Source organism: Malurus melanocephalus, unplaced genomic scaffold (genome assembly GCF_030028575.1).
Source record: "Malurus melanocephalus ecotype Western Australia unplaced genomic scaffold, MMel_1.1 scaffold_2, whole genome shotgun sequence".
Lineage (NCBI taxonomy): Eukaryota > Metazoa > Chordata > Aves > Passeriformes > Maluridae > Malurus > Malurus melanocephalus.
In genome coordinates, this window is record NW_026623234.1 from 5,928,647 (window position 1) to 5,946,965 (window position 18,319).

At 35.5% G+C, this 18,319-nt stretch overlaps 1 protein-coding gene across 1 annotated transcript in view; it reads right to left on the reverse strand.

Annotated features, from left to right (window-relative positions):
- UBR1 (ubiquitin protein ligase E3 component n-recognin 1) overlaps positions 1–11,304 on the reverse strand; it is a 51,439-nt gene extending 40,135 nt beyond the window's left edge. The window contains exons 1-9 of the mRNA XM_057366199.1: positions 11,035–11,304; positions 8,884–8,962; positions 7,452–7,562; positions 4,162–4,292; positions 3,471–3,609; positions 2,807–2,869; positions 2,388–2,511; positions 779–886; positions 242–330 (exon numbers count right to left, since the gene is read on the reverse strand). Coding sequence (XP_057222182.1) covers positions 242–330; positions 779–886; positions 2,388–2,511; positions 2,807–2,869; positions 3,471–3,609; positions 4,162–4,292; positions 7,452–7,562; positions 8,884–8,962; positions 11,035–11,210 — 1,020 coding nt within the window. The 5' untranslated portion in view covers positions 11,211–11,304. The remainder of the gene's footprint in view (positions 1–241; positions 331–778; positions 887–2,387; positions 2,512–2,806; positions 2,870–3,470; positions 3,610–4,161; positions 4,293–7,451; positions 7,563–8,883; positions 8,963–11,034) is intronic.
- Positions 11,305–18,319: the final 7,015 nt, after the last annotated feature.

Consider the following 18,319-nt stretch of genomic DNA (forward strand, 5'->3'; position numbering starts at 1 on the left):
ATACACAGAACAATAAAATAAGGCATATCCCTACATGATTCAAACGAGCACATYCCTACATGATTCTAAGGAACAACCAGTGACATGGCAATTAATTAACTGCACTCCATAAAGGCTGAGCTAGTTATYGAAGCTCTGCTTGTTAAAAATTCATTATTTATATCGAAAAAATTTTCAGTCTAGGGGAAAATTTCATAAAACTAGCACAAATTCATAGCATAAAAACTAAATAACCATTTACCTTCACAAATTCCACAGCAAAAAGTTTTTTGTATTCCATTTCCATGAAAAAACTACTGAAGATAAGTTCATGAAGAACCTTCCTTGCYCCTGCAAAGCCAATACAATGCATGTCACTTTGTTGCACCAAGATGCAACTTTATATGGAAGAAAGGAATCAATTACAGAACTATAATAAAAACTCATTAAAAGTCTTGAAATTATTATGGAGTATATAAACAAAGTTATAWTTTTTTTTTTGCTTTTAACATTTATTGTTATGTATTTAAAACACATGGTGAGCATAAGTCACTCACTATCAGGTTGAATTTTGTAAAAAGAATCTTCAAGATACRTAACGCAGAAAAAATTGAGGGGGCAAATACATACCCAAAATATAAATCAGTTCAGCTATAAAAATTAAGGTTGTATAAACCCCGTAATATAAAAATCATGCAGAAATGCAATTCTACATGCTTAGCACTCACTTTTATCTATATGTTGCAGACATGAAAAATTGATTTGCCTCTTCAGTTTATAACAATATGGATACACGAACCTTTATGAAGTTTTGCATCCCATAGCATCAACTTGCTTATAAAGCATGGCTTTTCAGATCCAGCTTCTTCTTTGAGACATATTTGACAAAAGATCTGGCGAAAGTCACCTGCAGGGATGAAACTACTCATTTGTACAAGAATGTTTCAACAATTAAATTATATGACATAAGAAAATTAGAATTACACAATTCTGTCCCTTAAAAGAAGAAAAAACGAAGGCAGTTCAGTAAGAATTGCTCTTAATATTTTYTGTCAATGAACATACTCCCATGTACCCTTCACCTTACTAATTTCTTCCTATAATTCTTACCTACTTAATTTAATAAATTCCATGTTACAGAAGAGTTTTTTAAAATGAAAATAATTTAGACAGCTTTGCAAAGCAGATCCATAAAGGGTCAGCACAGAAATGCAAGTCTGTGCTGGTCACTGCCTCAGGCCTTGAAAGTCAGTCTTCCATAGAATTTCAGCGATTTTTATATTTTCTTGCACCTATCAGTAAACACAGTACTTGAAGGAGTTTTGGGGATCAACGTATCACAGTCACCCACAGTTTTAAAAAAGGAGGCCTTATGTCACTAATTTGAAACAGACAAGTGAAAAAAACTCATGAATCAAATTCCTGACAACTTGGAAATAAACAGTATTAAATGTTTCTTGATCCATGCTCTACCACTGGAAACAAAAACCATGAAAAGAACAGGAACCACCAGACCACAAGAAAGTTCCAGTTAAAAACAGAAGATCAGGCTCACAAAGCCTCTCTGTATATAATCCAGAAGAAAAGCAAGAATGTTTGACTTCAATCTTTGTAYTTAAAAGACACTCCAAAAACATATAAAAAAGTATCTGTTAACTTATCAGGATAAAAATCAAACTTCCACTAGAAACTCTGACAAAGCTCTATTGACAAAGCTTACAAAGGGGCCAAAGTGGACTACCTGATTTACCTATCAAGACAGAGGATAAGGAATGAGTAGAGCTTAATAAATCCTTATTTGTACTGTGTGGAGAAATTTTATAATGGCTCTAGCATCACAAAACAGGCATGAAAAAAAAAGTTACAAGTCAAAAGTACATTGATTTAAAAATCTTTAAAAGCATCATCAAACATTAGAACAAAGTTTGGAAGCTTCAAACAGACTTTCCACTCCTGGCCAATTTTTTTAATTAAGATTTTAATTTGCTTGTTTTCTTGACACTTGCTAATGAATCACAGCTATCAAATCTGAAGCACAAATTAATTTAAGCAGAGGATGTATGTTTTCACTGACAGAGATGCTYGGCGGCTTTTCACCAGCCCTAAGGAGGGCAGCTTTTAGATAAAGGAGTCACTCACTGAGTGTGTGTGATGTTGAAAGTGAAAATAATAMAACTTTGAGACAGTATTCAATCAGGGAAACACATTTATTTGAACAAGCAGGAACAAAAAAGTACTGTTATTCATAACCTCACTAATGAATATCAGCACCCATGCTACTGCATTATTTATTTTTTAATTAGGAAGAACATRGAATTATTTTAATTAAGGGAATATCATATAAAACACTGCTAAATTCATTCAAATACTGACATGGCACTTTTGTAACAAAAGCCAGTAATGCTTACTTGAATAGCTCATGAGCTTGTTCAGCCAAGAACCAAGGCGCAAGGCAAATCTCTGGTGTGCCATAACATCAGCATGCAGAACCTCCACATGGAGTGGTCGTTGAGAAACATTTTCAGAATGCCTCTAGGAGTCAGGTAAATATTAGTACATATTAAATAAAGATAACTTTGATTTCACTATTTATTTCACCACCCACCATCTCTCCCATGAAAAGCAAAGAGAACAGTTTGATTTTTTACCTGAAGATATCTATGTATCTCAAATGTGGTGGTATAATTCAGAAAGTTCACAGGCAAGTTACAAAACCATGGGAGTACTAAGCTTAAGACTGTACAGCAAACACAGAAGTGCTCAGTATTAATACTAATTAGGTTGGTATGGAATGATTCTTTATGTGAAAAATACTTYAGGAAGTTACCTTAATTTCTTCTTTTGCTTCCTGGCAAGAGGCATACTGTCCTGCCTTAACAGCTCGACGACCCTGTTTAAGAAAATATTGAGCATGAGACCARTGCAAAGCAAACCCAAAATGCCACAAGTATGATACTTGCTATGTTTTTTATACGTAATAGAAATACGGTGCCAAACATCACTCACTGTGCTATTAAACATCTAGAAGCAAACAAAAATAAACGTAACTAAAAAAAAAGCTACTTAAATTAAAAACACAACAACTAAGTAAAGTCTGGGTATCTTAATATTATTAAAAAAGGAAAATTCAGGTACACATTAAAATAGATGAGAGAGATTTCTGTAGAATAATTTACATACAAACCATATAAATTTCCTCCTAGCACGAAGTACATGAAATAGYAGGATATATTGTAAGCCTGGGTTTAGTTCTTTCAGTAGAGCCAAGAACAGGCTAAAACTCAAATTCCACTCACAAGAAACCAGAGATAAGTGCTTCCTAAACAAGTCCTCCACACCTGAGAAACAAGCGTTGACTAAGAGCTGCTCAGCAATGCACCTTTCTCTCCTCAAGCTCCAGCAGCCAGAAACAAAGATTCTATGACGAAGTGACTGTAGTAGTTACTGTTAACGATCAAAAGGTGACTTTCCAACATCCTAAAAGCACTCACCTCTTTATCTATGGCAGTCGTATGCAACTGGGCTTCACCAAGTTCACAGCCAAGTGCCCTTTGCAGGCTGTAGATGACATGATCATAAGAATGGTGCTCATCATTGAAAAGGACACAGTAGTAGCTGTCTACCTTCTCTCTGCAGGGAAAAAGGTAGCATATCATCATACAAATGAAAGTAAAATCATAAATAGTGTCCTATTGAATACAAGCAACAGCTTATTTGATATCTTGAGAAAATGCCAAATTTAAAWAAAAAGTTACTAAGTAAATCAAGCAATTCTTCATGCTAATGGCACCATCCCCACCATCTGTACCAGAAAACAACACAGAAACCATTTATCAAGTACAAAAAAGAAGTTTTTAAGTTATTAGATATTCTCTTATTATTTCCCTTCTCTGCTGTTTTATGAACCCATTTGTTTTGCAATGTGATACACAGCCTTTTTCCATTTTCATAGAATCATRGAATGGTGTGAGTYGGAACAAACCTTTAAAGTTCATCTAGTCCAGCCCCCCTACAATGAGCAGGGACATCTTCAATTGGATCAGGTTTCTCAGAGCCCCATCCAACCTGGCCTTGAATGTTTCCAGGGATGGTGCACCCACCAACACTCTGGGCAACCAGCTCCAGGCAAAATTAGAATCCAAGTTGGTAATACCTTGAAGAGAAATTGGAAAWACTCCCTACCTAACAGTGAGCTCCGGAGGTAGCTCCTTGTCTTCCTCCCAGATAAGCATATCTACAATGTATCTTATCACAGAGGGAAACACCCTCCTAGAATGTTCCATAATTTCTTCATTCAACTGACATTCAGAATTCTGTAAAACATGAGATAAAATTAATACAGAAGAGAACCTGAAAAAAATTAAAAGGGGGTTGTTGCTAGAGTGACTTACTATTACATTTGTTTCGGGAAATTATCCTTGTCATGATTTTCAAGCAAATTAACCTCACCTAATATGGTTTTTTCAAAGTTATTTCATCCCAAGGGCTCTCAGTAGCCCAACAGTTTCATCTACATTTCTTCAGGCATCCATGTTTTATGTAGGACTAGACTACGAAAGGCCACATCAAAAGCATTAGAAAGCTTCACCTTTTTTTTTTAAACTTGCATTCAAAAATGCTGTTTAACAGCTTTCTGCACACCCATAGATATTAAAAGCTTGTCATGCAAACTGAGATTCTTCCCCTGCATTGCTTTTCTTTTTTTTGTGAGGGTATTCGGTTAAAAAATTGCAACAATCAAACACAAACAATTAAAGAACCCTCTGTTCTTTTCAGAGATCATTTCAGAAATCATTCAAAATAYCCCTGTGAACTGGCACAGTTTTCATCCACACAGATAAAGCCTATCAAGTGAGTTGTCTACATCATGTAACATTATTAATCATTTTTACAAACATTGAAGCAGGAGATAAATTAAGCTTTTAAGTAAAGAGAATCATTACCAAAGAAAATCATTACCAGATCTGCACCTAAGAATGAAGCAATCAATATTCAGCTACAGGATGCGGATAYGCTGCAATGACGCTGTATGAAAGGAGGGCTTTAATCTAAGGGCCCTGATGACCTTGACCACATACTACCTTCAACGTACACATAAAGAAATGGTATAGAATGTGGTTTTTAATGGTAACATAACCAAATCCAGTAATTTCATATATAAACATGACACTGAAACAGAAGCTGTAATTGCACAAAGTTTCCTATACCTTTAGGTTCACTCAAACTGCCAAAAAAATCTGAATAGGTAGGTTTTTGCTACAATGAAAAAAAGATTAAAAACACAGATGCTTTCCAGGGATAAAGCTTTTCATGTGTGACTTTGAATCCCAAAGTATAAAGGGCACTCATTTCTGCAATATGTAATCTTGCATAAATTAAATATCAAAGAACAGAAGGAATGATGTTGTTTAACACAGCTTAGAACCACATTTTCAAAAATTATTAAATGGATAAATATTACTGTAATTGATTTATTACGCAGATTCTTTTTAGAAAGCAAACTTATGTTGAGTAATTAGATAAGATGGTGAAGCTAAAAATGTAATGAAAGAAATAAAAATGTGTTAACATGAGTGACAGTTTTCTGACCTGATAAGCATCAGAACAGTAATTTAGAGTCATATACAGAATCTAAAAATGTCTATCAATGGAATCATGGTCTATAACTATCACTAAGTGTACATACTTAAGTCTGGATATGCTTGTAGATCTTGGTAACTATGAATGTACATGTCAGGGGTCAGTTTGRCTTTTTAAGCCGTCATGTATGTTAAGAAAAAAGAAACAATAGAGCTTGTTCTCTTATCTCACACATGAATTTTCAGGCAAACTGGCTTTAAGGATATGTTTAGGCAAAAAGATTTTTGTATTTCTGGCATTTGGAAGACATTCTTTTGGAATCAGTAGGAAATGGCTAATTCTTAAAAGCCCTGAGTGGGGATTCTAAAATTACTTATTCTCTGCAGAGTAATTAAAGAATACTGGTCAGGATCATCCAGAAAAGCCTGCTTTTTGTCTTTTTGTTTGACAGGCACAGGATAAACTTCTGCCCTATCAGAAAACATGCTGCAAAAGGAATATGCAAGATATCTCTACCAAATGTATTTTGCCGCTCATTTCTTTTAATAAGCACTTTACGCTGAGAAAATTCCTCAAATATGAAAGTTCTTGATTCTCAAAACAGAGGACAAACTATAAGATAATCCAAACACTCACAAGCCCTTTGGCATAGAGAATCCATGACAGATAAGTCTTTCATTAAAAAAGAAAGATGGTCATGCAGTGTAATCTTTCAAATAGCTACACAGAGTTTTTATTAATATGCTCATGCATTGCATTATTGTTGTGATCATACTTGYACCCTGTTAGAGAGTCTGCATATACTGATTACGTAATAGCTACATATATTTACAACRAAGAACTAATAAGCAGCCTTCCACTTCATCAAATTCAAGTAATTGTCTAATTATATGTTTTCTATCATTCACAACTCTCAAGTAGCACTTATTGTAGCTMTGCTCCAGTTTATTTGACAGGAAGTTGTAACACAGCTTTGGACTTATACAGCTCCATCACAGAAGTGATGATCAAACAAATTCACTGCAAGCCAACCAAAGACCTTATCAGAGATTGAAAGAGAAGTATTACTYGAAGAAGCACGGGAGGCTTCCTGTTTCCTTATGATCACAAGTGTAATTACAGTTCTCACTCAAACTGAAAACCAAGTGCAGTTTCTACTGATATGATCTAACCTTTAACCTTACCTCCATTGTATACAAACACCTTGAAGAATATTCTGAGCAGTTCATGTTCCTCCAAACAAACAAAATGTTGATGACTCCTGAATGCAACCAAGGTTTGCTTGAATGTCATTTAGAAAAAAAGTCCACAGAATTTGGACAATATGATTTAAACAAGAGCGAAGCAGCCTTCTAGGTAAAATTGGTAATATTTTCAGTATGAAATTGGTAATATTTCCTTGTATGAGGTTCATGTCAAGGCACAGAAACTTTTTTTCAGTCATAGTGAAAGATCACACACCAGAAATAACTGACAAAAAAAAAATTGTTCAGTAATGCAGTAATGTAGAAAAGAGAAATCAAGTACTACTTCTAAATAATTACTAACCACTGGGAAACCAATTATTTGTAAATAAGAACTGAGTAATACACTTTGCAAAGAAAAGAACAACGGACTGCAATTTTCATTCAAAATGAAAGACTCAAGCGCASAAGACAGGTAGATGAAACTGCCACGAAACAAAAAGGAAATAAACCAAAGGACRTTGACCAGAAACACCAAAACACCTTGACCAGAAAAATTAGTTGATTCAACAAGTTGATTCAACTTGACTGAATCTGTTCTGTAAGTTATACAATACATATACATTCATATACAGCAAYAATCACTTTTTAAAATAAGAAGGTAGCATTTACAATATTTATTCATTTCACTTTAAGCATTATTCTTACTTCTTTTGGAGAACTTGATGCTCCAGGCTCATGTTTAGTRCACAGTGGTCCAGCTTTCCATGCCTCTGTATCTCCACAGTCACAAAATCCACCCCCAGTGGAGCTATGCATCTGGAGAAACCATGTATTTCAGTCATGAAATATGCACATAAAAAGGAAAACAGAAATGTGCATTATTTAAATCAAACACAAGTATAAACACCTACCTAAAAAACAGAAGAGTCACTGCATAGCCAATGGATTTACCACAACTTCTCTTTTTTCAGATAAAAGGAGACTTACCAGAGAAGAGGGGTAAAAGGCAAACTTTTTGAGCAGAAAATAAAGGAGGAAATACAGTTGCTGCTACAAAAAGGTATGCAAGTCCTAAATAAATTTAACTTGAAAGTAAGTGAAAAAACCTGTGACCTATGAGTGTTTCATAAACAGCAAAATAATTATTTCTGGGTTTATTCAAAAAATTACAGCAAGCTGTTTAATGCCTCCTTTAAAATTACTTCATAAAGTTAGAAAATAACATCTAAAAAAATGGGCATATTAAACAGACATTTAGTACCACCTCTAGTTCTAACCAAAGAAAAGATTGCATGGTCAGCATCTAGATACATTCTTATAACTTTACCTTCACATTGCACTTTCAGAAGAGTACAAACTCTGACCCTCCATTTTGTAAAAAGTTCAGACAAAACTCAGGCAAAAACAATAATCCTTAGCTTCCTCCAAACCCTACTCTTGAAATAATTCTAAAAAAACTCAGTGACCCAATAAAAAGACATTAAAGATTTGTTATTTACTTCAAACATTTTAAAATTACCTGATCTAATTAGATATGCTTTGAGCAGGAGGCTGGACTAGGTGACCTCCTCAGGTCTCTTCCAACATAAATTATTCTATGAATCTATAAAGAGCATATCCCTGTATTCATCAGCTGAAAATGCTACAAATCTGCTCCCATCCAACTACCTATTTCTATAACTGACGTTTTTCCTGAAAAATTTACTAAAAAACAGGGAAATGACAACAGCTTCTCAGTCCAGCTGTGGTTCCAAACTGCTCTGTAATCATTCCTGTCTGCTTTCCCTGGGTTTTCACACTCCTTTCCCTACAGCACCGACTGTGACTCAGGACACAACTGTCATTTTCAGCCACAGCTCTTTGCTCTGACCTACACTTGCATGAAATTGCCAAAGAGAATGACTCTGTATGCATTCATGTACTTCTTACTCCTCCATCTTTTGGTTCTTCAATTAGGAACTTGCTGTTCTTAGAAGAAGTTTTACATAGTTACAAACACGAGAGAGATGAAGTAATTAATAAATCCCAGATTTTTTTTAATAATAAAATTACTAATGGTATATATACAGTTTAGTATAGCCTCAGAAGAACTTCTTTAAAGCTACAAGGACCATTTGTTAAAATAAGATTTTCCTACCTTGTACCGGTGGTTCTTGTGAATGCTATTCTGGAAGCAGTCAATACAGAGCACACAAGTTGGATCAACTGCACAGTCTCTGCAACAAAAATGGTAAGTGGAAAACTTTCTAAAACAAACACATGGAAAGAAAATGCTGCTCTGAAAAAAAAAAAGAAAAATTAAGTTCAACAACAGATTCAATCTATGAAAATATTGACTTTTATCTCCTTTCTGTGACATGGAGTAGCCAGTCGTGTTGTGCTTGAACCATGTACTCAAACTTTTTATATGAAATTCTGTSAAAAATACGCTCAATTTCCACTTTCAAAACTTACTGCTGTCTTTTTCTGGTTTTGCTAAGAATAAGCAGCTTTTAAAACCAGTGAGGCTTCTGAATTAACCTTTATTATTGTTTCTAACATCTGTAGTCAGTTTGCCAATTAAACTCTTGCTACACTTCTGCTAGGTTATGTTTCTAACTTCTAAAACAGTTGGAAGTTGAAATCTGAAAATAATTCCTTTATTGAATGAACTAGGAATACATACYTTGAAATTTAACTTTAGTTTCACTCATGCACTTAAATATCTGAAAATCTGGAATGACACTCATGGGCAATCTAYTTACATTCTTCCTATGTTCCACAAAAATACTTTTTTAATATTGCCTTTTTTCCTTAAAACATGGTCACCTTTTTCTTTAAATGCTGTTTTATTCTATGCAAAATGTGAAYGACAGGTGCTAAASGACAACATATGATTTTTTTACTTTRTAMCATTGTTCAAYTTTTAGTTCAAGCCTCTTTTACAACTAAAATACCATGGTAATTCTGATTACARAAATAACTTCCTTTCAAATCTTCAGATTATTATAATCAACTCAATAGTTTAATACTTCAGTAACATTCATTTATTACCATAAATCCACTGAAAGGTGAATTAAAAAAAAATTAAGCCAAAAGTGCCTGCTATATTTGATTACTCAATTCAAGATGTTTAGATTTTAATACTTCAAAGTATCTTATTTTTAGCATTTTAGAAGCCTAAAGCARGCTAGCTTCAGTTGCAGTAGTATATACAGCACCTTGTATAAAYAGTACCACATTTTTGCAAGACTGGAACTCAAAAAAACAAGAACGAGACAAACTCTGAGACATTCAGCTTTGTCTTTTTGCCTGCTACCATACACGAACTCTGCAGAGGCAGGAAGAGAATTATTCCTGTTCCAGCAGCAGTGAACTGCCTTGAGCAGCTTTTTCTTTTGTACAACTGTCACACTCACTATGCACTTCCTAGTACACATGAAGGACTTCTTCAAAGACCTTTCCTCCTTTCATACACAACACAAACTCATTCCTAGAAAAGGCTGAAGAGTATGTAATTAAAACTTGACAGTGTAATTCATAAACAAAGTTTATAGAGACCTTTCATTTTGACAGTTCCTAAATTCTAAGGGATGGATTGTTTACTCATAATATTTTGCATCCTTAATAATATTCTTTCAGTATTTCTGATTAAAATTTGGCTTTTAAAGTAAACTGAAAAACAGAATAATCGATAACAGTAGCATCATATTAATGCTCGTGAATTGCCAGCACAACTTCAATCTTTACATTCACCTCAAAAGCTGCTGACTTTTTAATATTAATACATTTTATTAATGATACTCATTACTGTATTTGTATTAATAGGAATTAATAAAATTAATTTCATCAAATCAATGAGCTTCSACCTTTAATGTACTCCAGTATGAGAAAAAACAGGTGAAAAAATTACCATTGGTCACACAGCTATTGCCTAAGCAAAGGACTGATGAYACTCAGAAACGCGGGATTCTGTTTCAGGCATAGAAAGGATGAGTACTSTATCCCTCAACTCAGGTACAGAATGCATATTCATACCCTATCATAAAACACTTTTAACAAATGGCTTTCAGTATTTTTAGTATCCTTTCCATTTCCTTTCCCATTTCTCTGCCAGAGCCTTCTTTCCATATGCAATTTTCCTCACTCAAAAGTGGTTTGAAATGGGAAACAAATGCCACCATCAGTTAAGCAAAGAAGTTCCATGACACAAGCAATGACTAGTTAGCAGCACAACAGATTTTATTAAAATCACTTTGCTGCATTATCTCAGATGGGAACACTGATGATAACACACCTTCATTCTCACCTGCAAGAGTATGTTGTCTCTCCTCCTTTGAAGACCTTTCCACAGAGCTGGGAGGATCCACTCTGTTGTAGTTTCTCGAGGAATGTATCTGGGTCCTCCCCGAACAAATAACATTCCAGGGGATATAGTATTGCTGCCTGGACCATTTCTTCTTGTTTCTCCAGCAAAGGGTCCATTTCAGCTGAGTAAATATTTGGCACATGTTTTGCCAAGCACTGCAAAAATRTAGCTTGGAAGTCGAATCTTTCATCACACCACTGCAACAAAAAGTAAGCCCACAGATAAACAAACAAATAAATAAAAGGAAAACAGGATTACACATTTCGAGTGAATTCACAAGTCTTGGCTACATCAGCAGTCAATTCTTTGAGAAATAAAATCCAAGAAACCATGGATTTCAAATAATTCTTCTCTTATTTTTCCACCACAGTAACCTCTGTACCTTTGAAGGCTTCCACTAMGATACTCCAAGGCAAGAGCTGGCAAGTGCTATGTTATTGTAGAGTAATGCGTGCACTAATTAATTTTCAACTACACACTTCCCAACAGGCCAAACAATACACAAAGCTTTGTGCCTGTTCAGCTGCTGACAAAAGTAAAGAATTGCCAAAGGTGGGAAAAGTTTGGGATTCATTCCTTTGCCTGCTGATAGTCACAAAACATGTACCAACTTAAAGGTCTTCTGAAAGCCTTGTTGAACAGGTCATCAAAGGTCAATAGCTACTGAGAGAGAAGGATGCCCAAATGATTATATAAGCTTAATGTCACTGGGAAACCCAACTAAAATGCAATTTCACTTCCATAAGACAATTAATGAAAGCACTCGTGTTTTGACTTCAGTTTTCGTCCATAATTTTACTTCCAACTTCTTTACTTCTCAGAACAGTTCTCTCCCTTTGTTCTCTTTCTGTCTTTCAAGTCTGAATATTCTTTCTCAAGTCTGAATATTCTTTCTTTCATACTATTCCCATTTTTTAGAAATAACTTTTTTATTTCCCCATGGCAAATCAGACAATAAGGCTCCTAAAGACAATATCCTTTCAAACACAACCTTGGTTGATGTCCAAATATCATCAAATATCCTACGTCAGAAGAGACTCACAAGGATCATTAAGTCCAAAACAGGACAGCCCCAAAAGCCAAGTGCCTGAGAGSATTATCCAAATGCTTCTTGAACTCTGAYAAGATTGGAGYCACAACCACTTCTCTAGGAAGYCTGTTTTAATATCCAACCACCTTTCTAGGTGAAGAAACTTTCCTAATATCCAACCCAAACCTTCCCTGGCGCAACTCCATACTGTTCCRTCATGTCCTGTGACCAGGTTCCTCTGGTCACCACAGAGAAGAGATCAGTGTCTGCCCCTTCTCGTCCTCTCACAAGGAAGTTGCAGACTGCAGTGAGGTCTCCCCTCAGTCTCCTCCAGCCTGAACAGACCAAGTGACCTCAGCTGCTCCTCATATGGCTTCCCTTCTAGGCCCTTCACCATGCTTGCTGCCCTCCTCTGGACACTCTTGTAGCTTTGTTCCTTATATTGTGGTGCCCAAAAYTGCACAAAGGTTTGAGATGAGTGCAAGAAAAAAAATACATATGTAACTTCATAAATGGCTCTAAAGRGAATTTCCTCTAGGCCAGCAAGTAGGGAATTAGAAAAGCAACCACCAAAGAGTTCAGACAGTGAAGGCTCAAAGAAGTGGGCTATTTAACTTTTAGAAAGAATGAAAATTCACACTGTYTTATGTGAAAAGCAAAAAATCCTCAATTCTGACTGAAACAAAACCCACATCAATCGAATCAATAAAGTGCCCCACAAAATTGAAAGAGATCATARAATCATGGAATGGTTTGGGGTGGAAGACACCTTACGGATCATCTAATTCYAAACTCCTRCCATAGGCAGGGATGCCTTCCACTAGACCAAGCTGCTCAAAGCCTCACCCCATCTGGCCTTCAACACTTCCAGGGACAGGGCATCCACAACTCCTCTGTCAATCTGTTCCAGTGATAACTGATTATATAATAGAACTATAATAGAATAAATAATAATAAATAACAAAATCATAAAGTTATAGCTCCCTCATTTGCCACCTACATGAGAGGAGTTCTCCAAAAGAAGAAATGAATCCAAGCACACATGCAGTCAGAAGTTTTGAAACCCCAATACTGTGAAAACTGATCTGTAAACATAGTGTAGAAGTTTTGTCTTTGTTTTCTGAAAAACTGTATGTCTACTTTACAAAAAAGTACAAAAACTGTTTACAAAGAAAATAKAAATGAATGAAAAAGAAATTAGATGCCATTTAGAAACAGCCTAGATTAACAATAACATCCCTCACCCAAAACTAATCTGATAAATGAGGCTTGTTTCACATTGCAGTCACTTATAACACTTTTTTATGGCTTCATTAAGGCATTCCTTAATGAAGGATATGCATCATAACCATTTCTAATTGGTTTAGTTTTAGCCTGAGGCTTCTGCTGGTATTTTGGCCAATAATCTTTTCCTGCATTACCCTTAGATAGTCCATTACTTAATTTATCATGGTGAAAATGCCTGGCAGAAGCTGATGGAAAAGATAAACCACAGATAATGTGGTCAAGCAAAAGAGCAGATTTGTCTACAATCATACTAAAATATTCTTATCTTGTAAGTGCAGCAGCTTGATCAGTCTAATCAGATTTCTTGAATCACAAAGCATGCAAACTTATATCTGTGATTATCTGAAAATCAAAATCCATCCATGAAGGGAAAGGAACCACTTATTTATTAGAACAGGAATTTAAATAAATCTGGTTTTGCTCCAGAATTTCACCTGARCAGCAAGCATCACAGTAATCACCATATTGGTCATAAAAGCTGTAGCATACACACATATGTGATAYATATGCAATACCTATACATACATGAACTCAAATATATAGATACATATTTATTTTCACATATTTAGTTCTAAGGAACAAAAGGAAAAGGAAACAAATTAAATGGCTGCCTTTTTATTTTAATTAACTTGTTCAAATTTTTCAACTACCTAGCAACATTTTTTTTTTAATAAAAGTGGTGTTTACCCAGGGCATAAAGACACTAAATTGTAAAACAGAACTGAAAATTAAATCCAAATTTAATAAKTGATAACCATATCAACACTGAAACAGAAACATACCACACATAACTTATGGTTCTGAGAAAGATATTCAATTGTAAAAGGCAGCTGAAAACTGAATTACTGATCACGTTTATTTTTTATGCATCTGGTCTGAGTGGATGTGAATTATTCTTATCATAATTAAACTTCATAATTTAATTTCCTGTTTAAACATGTTTCCTCCTGTAACTTGTTTTTGTTTTATCTTACCTGTACTGCACTATGGCTTCATCAAATTCCCCTCCCAATTTGGACACTGTATTTTTTTAAATGCARGACAGTGGGATGGGGCCCCTTGGCACACTCTCTTTGCAAAGCACAAGWGAACCCAGCCTCTAGCCCTTGTATCTTAATAACCCATGTTCCCAAGAGATGGTGCAAGTTTAGTTTCTGCGCTGTTGGTCCAGAGCACGTCATARCATCAAAACACAGGGCTAAGCTTCCCTGAAAATCTGCCAAAAGTGTAAAATGGGTTCTCACACAGTCAAACTTACAAGTATTTCAAGTATTCTTGTGCAAAGCTTTTAATTCTATTTAAATGTTGTTCTGAGAAGAGATGACAGGAAGTAGGGAAAGAGAGGGAACAAGGGGAGTAAGAGAACTCTCTCAAGAAGGCTGTCTGCCTTCTGGTAAGCACACTAAAACATATCCTCAGCCTGTACATCACCCAGAAAATACCCATTATACTCACAAGAGAAACAAGAGCATTATTTTTCTTATTTCTAAAAGCTGCACCAGGCTAAACTTCAGACCTATCCCACGCCCTCTGTGCCTCCTATGAGAAGTAATTTAGTTCTTTCATCAAAATCCTTTTAGTATACTATTTTCAAATGTATAAAATTACACACAAAACTATCAACAACACATAAGCTGCCCAATAAAATAATCCCCTAAGTAAAAACTGACTGTCCAATGATAGCTTGGTCCCCTTGTGCACGCATACYGAAATTCAGGTTTGAACACCTCAACAGGTTGAGAAGTGCCACTTTCCCTCTGCTCCCTTACCTGAGCTCATACCTGTCAAGTGTTCAATTGCGACAGATATAAAAAACTATATTAATTGATAAATTCATAGTTTTTTTGTTTTTATTGACAGGATGAGCTGGAAGTCCAGAAAAGCCAAATAGCTGTGCAAGACAGCTGCAAGCCAAGATAGGGCTCATAGTGCAGATTTCTGCCCAGCCCTGGCATAAGCAGCCATGAAAGGCTGTGGAGTTGCCATTCTTTGACACATTCAAAAGCCAACTAGATACAGTACCAGGGAACCTGTTCTAGGTGACCCTGCTTGAGCAGGGAGTTTGAACAGAATGACCTGCAGAGGCGCCTCAATCATTGCGTGATTCAAATGCTTCATAAGGAGAAACCTTATTTCTATGTCAATTCTGCTACTAGTAAGCCCTACAGAAAAGTAATTTTCCAGATTTKATTCCACTCCAGAGTAAATTTGAAATACAGTACTGAAAGAGGCAAAGGTAATGAGATAACACAATTATTACCATGTAACATATGTTAATACAAACATTACCATGTAATCAAAACATTACTATCCCTCAGCTCTCCACAGCCTCCCAGGCACTCACCCTACTCACAGGGACCCAAATGCTGCCGATAACAGAGAAAAGCCCAGAGCAAGCAGGCCTGAATACACTCTACTCCAACTGACACTACCCCACTGGAAAATATTTTCAGAGTGCAAACATAAAATTACTGAATTTAGGAAAAAAAGCTACCTTCACATTTGGAGCAAATTAGAGCTTCATCCAAATCTGAATTCTGAAATTGCTTCGCTTTTAAATATTTGTATTAGTGACCTTACTAGAGTTCTTTCAATGGGTTTTTTCACTTTCATTAATTAAAAGTCTGCTCAAGAAACAGCCATGCCATCACATGGACCATATGGACATACACATGGCCTGAAATAAAACCCCCACGAAAGAATTACCAGAATGAGCTAAGGGAGTTCTCATTGCAGCAGCACACCACAACCTTTCTTGCAGAGAAAGAGTAACATCCACACCATGCYGGTGGGCATTCCCAGGTATTGGAAACAGCAGGCAAATGTGGCACTCAAGACCCTGACACTAGTGAAGAGTGCATCTCAAAGATACACATTCTCCTACCTCTTCTTTTATACTTTATATCTCTAACCTTCTCCAGACCCATCTCTCTTCCTCCTTTAATCACATATTCCTGTCACATTCACCTTTTTTTAAGATGAGGATAATTCTCAAACTACACAAAAGAGGAAGAAAAAGGTASCCAGGAGGAGTTGCAAAGCTGTGTTTCTCAAGGGCTAGCAGTTTTCCCAGAAGAGCAGACACAGAAGCCATTTTGTCCAACACATTTGATTTATGCCGTATAACAAAAGCAGTAATTTGTAATCTTTACTGACTCTTCAGAAGAATGCTATGACAGAAGCAGTACCTCTTGAGAGCACTTGAGAGTAAACCACGAGGAAACAATTTCTTGTCTTGCATGGTAAACATCTCCTCCTCTGTGGGATCAGACTAATATTTCTTYCCATGTGTAACCAATTTTCCCAAACATCAATTGCAAACAAACATGCAGATTTAGTCTACATGTAAAAGGAAGTTTGTAGCTTTTCCAAGCCCTTTCAATAAGCATCATGCCAAAAGGTCAGAAGCTGAGAAATTATATTTGCCTACAAATACTGCTATAAAATATGCAAAATATTTGATATAGCAAATATACCCATATCCAATTCTGTCTTTCCAACACATTCCATATATGGATAGCACAAATAACAGCAATGAGTGAGAAGGAAGTGTGCAAGAAAAAGAGAAAAAAGTTAACAACTCTTTCAATTCACTTTACACCAACAGATCAAGGATCAAATGAGATTTTTCAATACTATGGCAGAATTTATCATTGCAGAGGTTTATTATGTATATTAATTCAGCAGCTGCTGCTTCCATGACARTTTTTGATCCACCTTCTAAACACAGTTCTCTTTGAATTCTGAAGGCTTTTCAAACTAACAGCTTGCACAAGGCAATATTATAAAATGCCGCTCTACTTTAACTGCACTGATTGACAAGCCGATCATTTAGTGCAAAAGCAATTGCCTAAATATCAATACTATTTTTAGGTCTAYACATCAATCAGTGAAAAGAAGGAATATTAATATTCATAAACATTAAACAACAAATTATGAAGGAACAGACCCTAGCAGTAGCATGAAGTCAAACCTGTACCTGGTCCAGCATTTCAGTTAAAAGGAAYAGTAAATTGCTTTGTCATGCATAGCAAAAATCTGTCAAGCACAAGATGACAATACTAGCCACCTATCAAAGCAGCTAGGACAAGCGGGATTTTAAAAGTAAATGCTGGGGACATACTGATTTCAAGCAGGTACCGTTCAACATAAACAYCAAATGCAAAAGGCAGCTTTAGCACACAGAACAGTTGTCACCAGTTAAACAGCTGATGAGCAGGACAACATCTCAGAAAACTTTTATTCTGATATTGTCTGACAATTTGAGGAAACATAAGATATTTTAAAAGGATAAATATGCACAAGTTCTCTGATAAGTATGCAGAATAATTAAAATTTCTTTGAAAAGTAAAGTTCRAAAGATTCTTGAACTAACGTTTTCATATAAGGCTCTGTTTTTTCTTCAATTTTCCTTCTAATTATTTTAATTTAAAATTACCCATTTTCTAATGCACTGAAAATAAGATCCAACTAGAGTACAAAACACCTAGGCACTGTTTTTAGTAAAATCAACAAGGAGACATGGCAATGTGTTTCAGTTTCAAAGATGTCTACTCCACAAAGAAGAGGCTTCAAAAATAACACCAGAAATTAATTAACATACTTCTTCCCTGCCTTAAATTAAATTGAACTTTTATTTTTTTAGGTGCATAAATTCTGTCTCTGGAAGGGCACAGTTCAGGGACTTAAAATGGAAACTTACTCTATTTGTTCTGTCACATTYATAATAGGATTTATGTTGTTTCACATTCTCCAAAGTAYAGCAACCTAAGTTGCTATAGTATAAAACCTAAGCTTTAAAAATTACCATTTAAAACTCAAATACAAAATTTCTGTTTTCTGATTACTTAGTCAGCTTCTTTATATAAAAAGGCTAGAAAACCAAACCACAGTACCAAACCTTAGTRT